Consider the following 12,532-nt stretch of genomic DNA (forward strand, 5'->3'; position numbering starts at 1 on the left):
GTAACCCTTCTTCTTTTATTTTTTTGTCAACAGTATTTACACTAGTTATTAGTGCTATATCTCATTTGAAAGAGGACAAAATTAGCTTTTCAGAAAAAATATATTTAGCCTCCAAAAATCCATGGATTTTAAATCATGCAAAGAAAATGGCATACAATTTGCATAAATTATTTTACAACTTTTGACTTTGAAACAGCCTGAGCCTGAATGGATTGGAGTTAAAAGGAAACATTTCTTAGGTAAATATTCCTTATCTTATGGGCAAGACATCCAGAGACTCTGGCTGAAAAAGAACAAATATGGAATTAATTAGAATTTTTTTACAAACTGTACCCCAAAACCATAAAAATTGACCCAGATTATTGAAAAATTTATTCCCCACCAAGTATTTACAGAAGGGAAATAAGCTATACCTCACTTGAAACAGCAGTAAATAAGCTTTCCTGAAATGCATGTTTCCTCTCCAAGAAAAAGGAAACAACCTCATTGAATGCTTTCAAACTAACATTAATTAGCATAAAATATCATCTAAATTTGAACTGTGAATTAAGTGATACCCAAATAATACAAAGTAATAAGGCAAAAATTAACTTAAGAGGTTCCTTGTTATATGGGCAACATCTCCATAAAAAATTGGTTGGAAGATAACAAATCTGAGACGTGTTACACATATCTTGTGAACACTGATTGACACACTGACTAATTAGTCTGACCTCATCATCACCCCAAGCTCAAATTTACTAATCCCTCTTGAAGTCTTCAGTGCAATCATTGGAACTATATTTCTTTGTTTGACTTCTGAAATTTTGCCTTGAAACAGGGACAAATGAGATAATCAGCCTCAAAATACATAAAGCGCAACATATATCAAAAGCCTTTCACTTGCAATGCACCACCAGTATTTTCAAGAGTAAGCAATTCAGAAGTGAAACCGGAAACTGTCATTTTATATCATTCCACTCATTCTCGAGCATAGTTTGTTTGTTTTGTGAATTTTCAGCATGTAACAAGTAGAGCCACATCTAAAAAACATACAAAACATATAAGATAATGTACAGGTCGATATATATTCAACTATCGTTTTAAAAATAAAAGATTTTATTTGATTTAGTTCGGACTCACACTGCGTCATATCTGTCATCGGCTGATAATTTAGGTCGTTGCGTTCTAACATTCAATTGAAGATTATTTTCTCTGTCGCTCAAAAATCATGTTTGATCATAATATATGTTGCTTTTCATTCACAAATACACATTAACAGGTTTGTCTCAAGGCAAAAAACAAGGATTCGTGCGCGAAAAGTAAAAGTAAATGTTTCAACACCACATGCGTCACGCATTTAAATATCGCAAGATTGTTTACAGATTACTTACCTCGATTCTTCGCCAAGATTTTCCAGTTTTCTATCTAATTCGGATTCCTCACCACTAGAGATACCACCATGCTCACTTCCATCGTCAAAAATCACCTCTAAAGCCTTAGCTACGCTGTATCTCTAGCGTTTCGCATCGGACGCCATTATCGCAGACTGAAATCATACGAAAATAATTGGATGACCCTAAAAGCCGGAACGGTGGAACGGCGGAACGGCAGAATGGTGGAATGGCGGAAAAAGACCCCAAATCCTAAAACACGGAACGGCGGAAAATGACCTCAAATCCTAAAACATGGAACGGCGGAAAATGACCCCAAATCCTAAAACACGGAACGGCAAAAAACGACCCCAAATTCTGAAACACGGAACGGATGTCATTTTTTAAAAAAAAAAATTTCTAATTAATTTTTTAAATAATTTTTTTGAATTTTCTAAAAGCATGGCCCCCAAAATATTTTTCTCACCTTTCCCACAAAAGTTTCAAATTTTTCACCACTTCGCCTGTTCCTGTTCGTATGTCTAGCCAAGCCTTTATGGTCACTGGCCCCTGTATAGCCTCTAACTATGGCTCATAAATACAGGCATTTAGTTTCAACTTGTAAAACTTCCTGAAGAAGTGTGCGACAGTTAGACGAAACGCGTCGGAGAATAAAGAATTTTTACAACTATTGTTCGCAGAGTGCTGCTCATTAGTTCATTTGTAAAAAAATTGTGAAAAAAAAATTGTCAGAGAAATTGGTCCAGACTGCTAACAACTTCTGAGCCGCCGAAGGGAGCGAAGTCGAAAAACAAATATTCAAGCATCGTTGCAAACGGTTCCACGCCCACAGCTTTAAACTTAACTTTATGTTCACTTTTAATCGCATGGAGTATCTTTGCTTCTTTGAGAAAAAGACTCTTTTCCTTCTCGTCCTCACCTAATAGCTTCTTGATAACGACCTTCTCAAAATTGTTTCTCGCCACAAAAACTCACATGCTAGTTTAAGTTTGGAACTGGGGCTGAACGTCGCCATATTTTGAGAAGCCTGAAAACGTTCCTATGATGTTCTCACATTTACATGCACATAGTATATTATTATTTCATTCCATTAAATCAATGCATACGTGACCAGGAAACGTATCAAAGTTACAATTGTTTATTGAAATGTGGTACGTCAAGTTGGTTTTCACATGCTGTGCGACTTTTTATGCCGCGACGAAAACTCATGGCAAATTTAGCATGACAAAAGGTACTTACACAGGTTAACAACGCGAAAACGCAGCCACCTTTCATTCATAATGGTCATTATTATTCATACCACTCAGTAAAAGAAAAAAAAGTAATAACACTTAATTTTAGTCACGCGCGTTATCGTCGCTCGAGTGTCTTAGTACAAACAGTTCGCGCAACATGACATCCGTTCCGTGTTTTAGGATTTGGGGTCATTTTCCGCCGTTCTGTGTTTTAGGGTTTGGGTCATTTTCCGCCGTTCCGTATTTTTAGGATTTGGGGTCATTTTCCGCCATTCCGCCATTCCGCCATTCCGCCATTCCGCCATTCCGCCATTCCGCCATTCCGCCATTCCGCCATTCCGCCATTCCGCCATTCCGCCATTCCGCCATTCCGCCATTCCGCCATTCCGCCATTCCGCCATTCCGCCATTCCGCCATTCCGCCATTCCGCCATTCCGCCATTCCGCCATTCCGCCATTCCGCCATTCCGCCATTCCGCCATTCCGCCATTCCGCCATTCCGCCATTCCGCCATTCCGCCATTCCGCCATTCCGCCATTCCGCCATTCCGCCATTCCGCCATTCCGCCATTCCGCCATTCCGCCATTCCGCCATTCCGCCATTCCGCCATTCCGCCATTCCGCCATTCCGCCATTCCGCCATTCCGCCATTCCGCCATTCCACCATTCCACCATTCTACCATTCCACCGTTCAATCATTCCGGCTTTTAGGGTCGCCCCAAATAATTTTTGGATCGGGCTCCCGAGGTCACGTTTGATAGTTCGGAGCTAAAACTCGCCATGTGATTGGCTTAGAATGTTTACATTCTACATCCGAAATTTCAGAGCGATCGGATGTAATCCGAGCATTTCCGAAAAGGCCAAAGTCATCGTTATCGGGCTTAGGGTATCATTGGTGATTGATACGCCAGCAGTGTAGAGTCCATGTCTTTCGGCTTTGGAATCCGAAGGTCCTGGTTCAAATATCCATAGGAAAAATCAAATTCACAACCCGTTTACCTGGCCTCTCGCTCGTGACAGGACAAAAAAACATCTCGTCGAAACCTTTTTTCCTTCGATCTCGAAGACTTGTCGAATTTTGTGTAAGGTCTGACCGAGGAATAGTGATTTCACCTAAGAAAATAACCAATCGAGAATTTTTTTTTTCCCTACAAATAAGAACTGCGCTGAGCTTTACAAATGCGGCCAAACCATCAGTGGTGTTTATAAAATCGACCCTGATAGTTCAGGTGCCTTTGATGTGTATTGTGATCAAACGACAGCTGGTGGAGGATGGACAGTGATCCAGAAGAGAGTGAATGGCATTGTTGATTTCAACCGCACCTGGAAAGATTTTAAAAAGGGATTCGGTGATTTTCTCGTTCGTGGATTTTGGCTCGGACTGGACAAGATCCAACGCCTGACGCAAAACAAGACAGAAAATAAACTCCGCGTGGATCTGGGAGTAAATGCGAGCAAAACTGTTCACGCTGAGTACAAATGGTTTGGTATTGAGAGTGAGAAAGTTCATTACAAGCTACGCATCGGCCATTTTTCACGTAAGCCAGTCTATTCTTCCCTAACACATGATCATTGTCATAGGTGATCATTATTATCATCATCCTTAAATATGGTGAATCTCACAGCTCTTTACTCACATGTCTCGATCTCAAAGGATGTATGCCATGGAAATATCGTTGTTATTCATACATTTTTATATTGTTATGCATATCGCACTCATGAGTCCAACCTTAAACGAACCATTTACCTGCAAGTTCCCTGTGACTTGGTAGCAGTGGCACAGCACTTGGTAACAGTAGCTCATAATTTTATACACATGTAGAAGCCAAAAATAGGCCAAGGAAGGACTCTTAACAATTACGGATGATTGACAACTGTGAAGCTAAAATATATTTAAATTTTATTCCTTCCTTTTTCTTGTGCAGATGGTAATAGTACTGCTTACGATTCCCTCTCCATTAATAATGGCACGTCATTCAGTACATGGGATAAGAATACAACTGGTTGTGCTTGTGAACAGAAAGATTGTGGAGGCTGGTGGTACCTGAACGTCGGTAAAACTTGTGGTACTTACTCAAATCTTAACAGCATCTATAACAAAATTCACTGGGCAAACTTAACCCTTTATGCTAAAAGCAATCCCACAACATCTGAAATGAAAATCAGACCAGTGGACTTTCGCATTCCCTAAAGCCTCCTCCCTAAGGGGACCGATAATTATGTTTCGGGAAGATTTTTTTTGTGTGTCATGAAACAATTGTTTGTATGAAATAGTTTACCAGATCCTCTTACAAGGCTCTGTAATGTTCTCGGGTGGGTTGATAAAGTTATCTATGATTTATCAGGCAACTTGATTGATTTGATAAGTTTTTTGATGGAAATGAACGCAAACATTTTTTGGTAGAAAGTTTGAACCGGTGAACTACATCCGACTATGCAGTTTTGGATCTAAACTTCCTACGGGCATCTAATTAGATTAAATCTACTTCATTCCAAATGAGAAATATCTTAAGGTAAATTTGTAAACGTTTTGCGACAACGTTGAGATAAATGTTGAGCAGTAAATAAATGAAATCATGGAAGCCTTTTTTATGTGTGTGAATGATGTTTGTGAAAACAAAATAGGAATACCACTTTAGTCTCAAACTTGTTGATCATTTTGATTAGCCGCGAGTTTTACAGAAACCAGAAAATAAACCTGAACCTGAAGTGTACAGACTGATGGGTTCAATGTGTGGTGCAATTGAAAATGAAAGCGAAGTTGTTATGTTTCCTGGGACGATGGTCTGTACTAAACACAGACGTGATGGCGTAATATGCAGAAGTAGAGCTGTCATGATCGATGGCACGCTTTCGAATCCTTAGTAGAAGCTGAAGTGCTCTCGGCTATGCCTCGAGCAACTCTTACGCATCTTTCGTGCTCTCCAAACTTCCTGCGTGCTTCATATCTCGATGAACGCACGTTGACGTATGAACCAAATGTTAATAGCAGAAAACCTTCATCAGTAGCCCTATTGATTTTGAATGCTTCTATATGCCACACACGTTAAAGTCAATCTCACCTAAAACCCGTGAACACCCACAGCCATCTATATATGTTTCGTCTAAAATGACCCTGGATGAGTCAAAGGCACGGATACAGTCTGCGTGTGGGCCACTGGCTTTCCGTTTCATAATGAAAGGATGCACTCGTGTTCATGATCAGTCTTTCAAAGAAACAACATTTTCCTTACACTGAGTACAGGTCCTAACGCGCTGATGAAGATCATTATGTCATGAAATTTCGTCATTTCATAAATCATTACCTAAGGATGAGAAATTCTTCAACGTATTTAAACATGCCTTCATAATTCAAGAGTAATGTTAACGTCTGTTAAAAATTTATTACAGGTATGATCGAAAGGAAAAAATCCACTTTGTACATTCGACATGTGGAGGTTTGCATTATTGCATCATACATCTCTTGTTGTCGTGAAAAGTTCATAATAATTTGGCGTACCTCGTCATGAGTACGATTTTATTTACTACGCTTCAAAAAGAAAATAATTGTGGTTGAGGTTTTATGTAATTTGGTATTATCAACTTTGACAACGTAAATTGGCGTCCGTGAAGAGTTTCAAAGCTGACCTTTCGAGCGTTAGCCCTTCGTCAGAGCGACCCAGTTACTCAGGTATTTGGCTTGCTGATTGTTAAATTTGAGTGTTTAAGCATGACTCACGGTTTATCCTCCGCAAATGGAAATAATGACGCTCTGATCTTGCACATGAGTAACTTAACTAACACCTTAGTGTTTTAGCATCATTTGCTCACGTTATCCGTCTTCATGGCCAAATTAAATGAATAATAATTGATCAAAGCCTTTCCAAAGGTCCATATAAAGATTCGAAAAAGAAAATACCGGTAATACTGGAGGAGTATTTTGGTACTCATGTATTTGTCTCGCTTAATTTTTTTATTGAGTGTTCAAGCGGAACTCATAGTGCATTCTGCCGCTTATTGTGGGGACAGTAGAACTCTGACATTGCATTCACGTCTCTCAATACCATTTTCTCACATTATCTTGTTTCATGGCGAAAATAATTCATAAATTGACGATTAAATGATTTCACTTTGTGCACACCCTCTCATGTTGAATCTTAAGTGAAGTCAGCCGTGGCGGTGTAATGACAAATTAATATATTCGTGAGTGGTTCACTAAGAAAATCCGTAAAGCTCAAGACTTTATCATGAGAAAAGTCCATCAATTGCTACTCTATCTCACTTTTAAACAACCTACACAATGTAAGTTTTCTACCAGTTTCACGCACAGTTTTATGTATTCAGAGACGCAGTTCTAAGATTGCGAAACATCGGAGCACGTTGCGACCTTATGAACTTAATTGTCGAAACTCTACTCTGAAATATAAAAGAAAATATTTATAGGAACAGGTGCTGGGGGGCTGTAAGAAGTACGATAACTTGTAAGAACACGCACGAAGATGATGACGGGGCACGTTATGGAGAATTACAAATCCTCTGGGTCCTTAGAACATTCAAGAGCAATGAGATCATTTGATGAATAAAATTTGCAAAACATTTTATTACTCTCTTTTTTATTGATGAATAACACATGAAACAAATCTATGAATTATTATGCCCTCCATACAGTCATAGTCTGATTGTGATGGAACATCTAATAATGTGGTAATTCGAGAATGACATACAGATGCCTATGTTTCAAAAATCCTCCTTTAGGAGTATTGGAAGATTCCCGGGAGATAGAGTTATCTTCGAGCATATTCTTTTTACGTCTACAGTTTCAAACCCTATTAGCTTTAGGGAATATCTTGGTTATAGATAAAAGGTTAAAGAGTTGAAATTTCTTCATTCTACAACTGTGCTTCATCCCAAAATAGACAGGTTTAAGGTTGGAGAAAATGTTTAATCACATAATGTCTGCTTCACAAAGTTCTAATTTGCTGCTCAGTGTGACACTTTTATTCACGTTTCAAATGTTATCTTAAACTCATGCAGCTTCAATAACTTGCAATACTCCTTTAGGAGTATAGGGACATTCCTGGGAAATACGGTTGTCCTCGAGCATATTCTTATTACGTCTACAGTTTCACACCGTATTAGCTTTAGGGAGTATCTTGGACATAAATACAAGGGTTGAGCAGTTGAAATTGATTTAGTCTTCGACTGTGCTTCATCACAAAATATACAGCTTTAAGGTTGGAAAAAAAATTTTCTCATATTATAGCCGTGATTACGCACACCTTGGGTTTGGGGCCTTACGGAGGGTAAGATAGATAGATAGATAGTTTATTATCAAGAACCTTGCAGCCACAGGCTGAATTACGTTTGATTTACAATAAAATATATACTACAAAAAATACATGGCTAAGAAGAACTAATTAAAAAGACAAAAATATATAATTAAGAGAAAAACAATATTACATCATTGCTTTATGGACATAGTGATGGATAAAACTATTTCGAGTACGAATGGTGTGGAGGCGCCGTGTAGTAAAAGAGTGCTGACTCCTTAAATTGACTTCGCACTCATTCTTGGGAGGTAGTAAGCTATAGAGCTTGTGCGAGGGATTAGACAGGATGGAATTAAAAAGCTTATCACATAAGAACTCGCGGCGGTTGTGTAAGGGAACTAGACCAGTCAAAAGAAGCGCCTCATTGTACGAACAATCTGGATAGATAATACGTAAAGCTCGCCTTTGACATCTCTCAAGATCTACTGAAAGGTATTGCGGGAGGCTATGATGATAAACAGGGCATGCATATTCAGTGACAGGCCTAATACAAGTCAAATAGAAGAGCAAAAGTTCCTCCGACTTGACTTGTGCACGCTTAAGCTGACGCAAAAAATACAGGCGCTTGTTTACTTTCTTTACAACTTCGGATACGTGATTATTCCACGTAAGATCGCAAGATATCTGTAAACCTAAGATCTTTGCTTGCTCTACACACTCTAAGTCCTGATCATTAACCTTAATTGGATCAAAGTTCTTTCTAGAGTGACTGAATGTTATGCGCAGTTCCTTGCACTTGGTTTCATTTAATTGGAACTTGTCAGCAGAAGCTTGCGTCGCGAGTTCGTCAACCGCTTGTTGGACTTTGCTGACCTCAGACTTCATGACTGTTTCAGAAATAGTGGAGTCATCGACATATTTCCACATGTCTGTACCCGGGATGATGAGGTCGTTTATCATAATAGTAAATAACCAGGGGCCAAGTTTTGTGCCCTGTGGGACCCCTGATGGGATGGCCCCCCACTCCGAGTAACAGTCCTGACTAAGTTTAACACGCTGTCGGCGACAGGACAGAAAGTCCACTATCCAGTCAATTATTCCGCTTGGAAGATCGTATGAAATGAGCTTCTGAACTAGGATCTGATGGTCAATAAGGTCAAACGCCTTGCGGAAGTCAAAGAGGATGGTTCTGACAGTTGCACCGTTCCCATCCGTAGCACTAAGCCATGAGTGGACCATGCTTATTAGTGCTTGTGTCGTACTGGAACCTGGCACAGTCCCAAACTGCCGTACATCCACTTTTCAGTTCAGGAACTGTTATGGGAAGTTCTTTTGTTCTTTTTGATGTATCCATGGAAATAACCCAAGGGCAGTTTCGGTTTGGGGAAAGCGGTTACACACAAAAACGTCCTTGCCCGTGGGCAAACGCTATTTACCCATGGGTAAAAGGGCCAGTGAAACCACGACTAATGTCTGCTTCACAAAGTTCTGATTTGCTGCTCAGTCTGACACTTTTATTCACGTTTCAAATGCCATGTTCTACTCGTTCAGCTTCAATAAGTTGCAAAAACAACAATAAAGGATCTGAGAAATGCAAGTATCAATCTAAGTTCTCTGATGTATTCTTATAACCCTTGAGTTGTAAATCTAACTTGAAGAAGACAGCTATTAAGGGAGTAGCAACAGTTAATTAGAATCGCCGGTTAAAAAGTGCTGATAATTTACCCGCTGCTTGTTTCTTTTACTTGACTTTCTTTGTTTCATGGTCTTTCCCTAATATCCATAATCAAACCAACCCAACTTAAATCATTTTTTGTTAACAGCCAGGAATTGTGCTGAGCAAGAATCAGCGGTGTTTATACAATCTACCTTGATAACAAAGCTCCTTTGATGTATATTGCGACCAGACAACAGCTGGTGGAGGATGAACAATGATCCAGAAGAGACTATGTAACATTGTTGATTTCAACCACACCTGGGATGACTATAAAAAACGGATTCGGTGATTTCCTTGTTCGTAAATTTTGGCCGAGAGAGATCCAACGCCTGACGCAAAACAAGACAGAAAGCAAACTCCGTTTGTGGATCTGGGAATAAATGCAACCAAAACTGTTCATAGGGAGAATGAATGGTTTGGTATTGAGAATGAGACAACCTATTACATGTTGCGCATCGGCAGTACTCATGTAAGCTAATCTACTATTTCCTAATAAATTATAATTTTCATAGATGATCGTTTTTATCATCAAACTTAGGTGAGATTTACAGAAAGCAGAAAAAAACGTGAACCGGATGTGGATAGATGGATACATTCAATGTGTGGTCCAAATGAAAATGAAAGCAGAGGTTATTGAAGCTCGTCGGAAACGATTGTTTCGATCCTTAAAATGATTGTTTCGTAGGGCGCACGATCACTGAGTGTAGAAACGAGGATAACGAAAAGTAATGATATGCTCTGTATGTCCCAGAGGTAGTTCTTAGAGCTAGGCGCTACAGTTTTAGCCGATTTTGTAACATTGTGTAGATTATATCTAATTTGGATCCATTAAGTCCATTGATTTTCAAGGTGTGGCTGTCAAGAGTTGTCCTGAATAGGGAATAAATCAAAGACAAAGTGATCTTCGAAATGGTTTTCTATCTAAATAATTATTCAACTTTGAAATTCATTGAAGTGAAATAAAATACCAGCTTGTCCAATCTAACAATGAACTTCAGACACCAATGAATCCTCCAACCTGCACGTTTCTCAATTTCTCACCTGGTGACCATTTATACTTTAGAGTGACAAATGACTTTATATAATAAGCTCAGTTATGTACACATTCTGATTGGTTCTCACTTATGATCTATTGCACACAGCATAAAAAGACAAATTTAAGTTGGTGTAAGGTTGGCGTAAAGCAGTCATAAAGTTCTGCTTTGCACAGCTTTGCGCCACATTTACGTTACGTAAAGGCACGCTTTACACAGCCTTTACGCTTTGACGTAAAGCTAGAGTAATGAGACTTCTCTACGAAGACTTTAAGCACAGCGTAAAGCTGGTGTAAGGTAGAGATTTACGCCAGCTTTATGTATATGCGTAAATAGAGTATAGGCGTCTTTGTGCCAAATTTACGCGTGACGTAAAGTCAAATTTATTCATGCGTGAAGCAGCCGTATAAATCGCTCACATATTGTGAAAATTCAAATCCCACCTGTGCAGAAAATAAAAAATCTGCTTTGTTTTATATCGCTTAAAGCTAGGTTAAAAAGTTGTTTGTACGGAATAGGGACAGTCAATCAATTAATCACTCTGCTGTGTTCACAATCTTGTATATTTGTCAGAAATACATGCTCCCTTGCATGTGAGTAATTTAACATTCAATCATTAACGATAACATTTCAGATATTATTTGCAATCTTTGTTGAAAAATCATTTTTCTGAAATAATGCCACCAAACTAACCTTGTTCTAATAATATCAATTTATAATACGAATAAAAAGGCAATAAGTTTAAAGTTTAAAAAATTAAAAACATTGTTCTTATATCGTTTGAAGTATGACGACTTTGAACACTTTAAAACAATTAAATGAAGGATTAAAACTTGAAATTTTGTTCTGACATCAGTAGTCAAAATTGAAAATTTTCCACTAATCTCAGGTTGAAATATTGTTAACAGAAACAACTGAGAACTAAAACATTCACTTTATATTGGTGTCAATATAAAAATAGAGAAAATGATAATATTGTTCTAGAATGTCAGACAACTCGCCCCCTGGACAATTAGCCCCAGACGATTAGCCCCCAGTGTCTGGACGATTAGCCTCCCGTCTTTGGACGATTAGCCCCCAGTCTTAGTTTATGTAAAGGAGAAGTTACGTTCATTTGTTGGTCATTGACTTTTATGAGTTTGTGGCTCCTAAAGGAGCCCTTTTTTTGTGAATGTCTATCTATATTAACATTTACTCAATTTAAATTACATGGGTTGTACGAGGTGAGCGCAGGCCTCCAGAAGCTCCTTTGAATTCCTTAGGCCGTCTTCGTATTGACTCCAGAGGTCGAAGAGTCTTCTCTGCATGGTCCGGTAGCTTGACCGCTGATGTCTCTTCAGCTTTTTGTCTGAAACCAGACGGATCTGCATGCTGACCAGTGTAGCTACCCGGTGAAGTACCTGGATCAGGATTTACAGGGGCAGCTGTGATCGTCCTTTGGCGCGCCGGTTCAGTCCATTGTGCCAACCCTCCAGTAGTTTCCTCTGAGTCCAAATCAGCGTCAGGATTGGCAGATGCTGAGATTTCACTTAAATTTTCACTGAGAGCGGTGTTTTCGGCCCGAGGGAAGTCACAGGTTAAGCAGCGCCAATCGATAGACGCACCGGTTTTAACAGCGTTGCGGTAATCTGCCTGCGACACGCCCGATTGACATTAACAAGTAGTCGCCAATAAGTTAAAGTTTCGAAGTTTCGTCCCTGCTTTCTTTCCTTTCCTATTTAAACACCATGACGGAGAAACATTCGTTAAGTATGTTAACAGAAAGAACACAGTTCATTTTTGTAGAATATATAAACAGAAAGAACACAATTCACTTTATAATTCGATACGCACGGCAGAGAAACGTTCATAACAAGCAAACAACAAGACAGCAAGAACGTAGTTTACCTTATAATTTAACACGCAGAGAAATGTTCATAAAAAGCA

At 39.0% G+C, this 12,532-nt stretch overlaps 1 protein-coding gene and 1 long non-coding RNA gene across 2 annotated transcripts; one reads left to right on the forward strand and one right to left on the reverse strand.

Annotated features, from left to right (window-relative positions):
- Window positions 1-1,540, reverse strand: LOC131770628 (uncharacterized). The gene is made up of 3 exons (XR_010718820.1): window positions 1,374-1,540; window positions 714-810; window positions 1-283 (listed from the first exon to the last, which is right to left on the reverse strand). It is a non-coding gene; the product is annotated as an uncharacterized lncRNA (long non-coding RNA).
- Window positions 1,541-3,402: 1,862 nt separating this feature from the next.
- Window positions 3,403-4,797, forward strand: LOC131799918 (angiopoietin-related protein 7-like). Its single transcript, XM_066162915.1, has 3 exons — window positions 3,403-3,492; window positions 3,766-4,144; window positions 4,532-4,797. Exons 1-3 carry the CDS (start codon window positions 3,403-3,405, stop codon window positions 4,795-4,797), a joined length of 735 nt encoding a protein of 244 aa, XP_066019012.1.
- The last annotated feature ends 7,735 nt before the right edge of the window (window positions 4,798-12,532 follow it).

Source organism: Pocillopora verrucosa, chromosome 1 (assembly GCF_036669915.1).
Source record: "Pocillopora verrucosa isolate sample1 chromosome 1, ASM3666991v2, whole genome shotgun sequence".
NCBI classification, from domain to species: domain Eukaryota; kingdom Metazoa; phylum Cnidaria; class Anthozoa; order Scleractinia; family Pocilloporidae; genus Pocillopora; species Pocillopora verrucosa.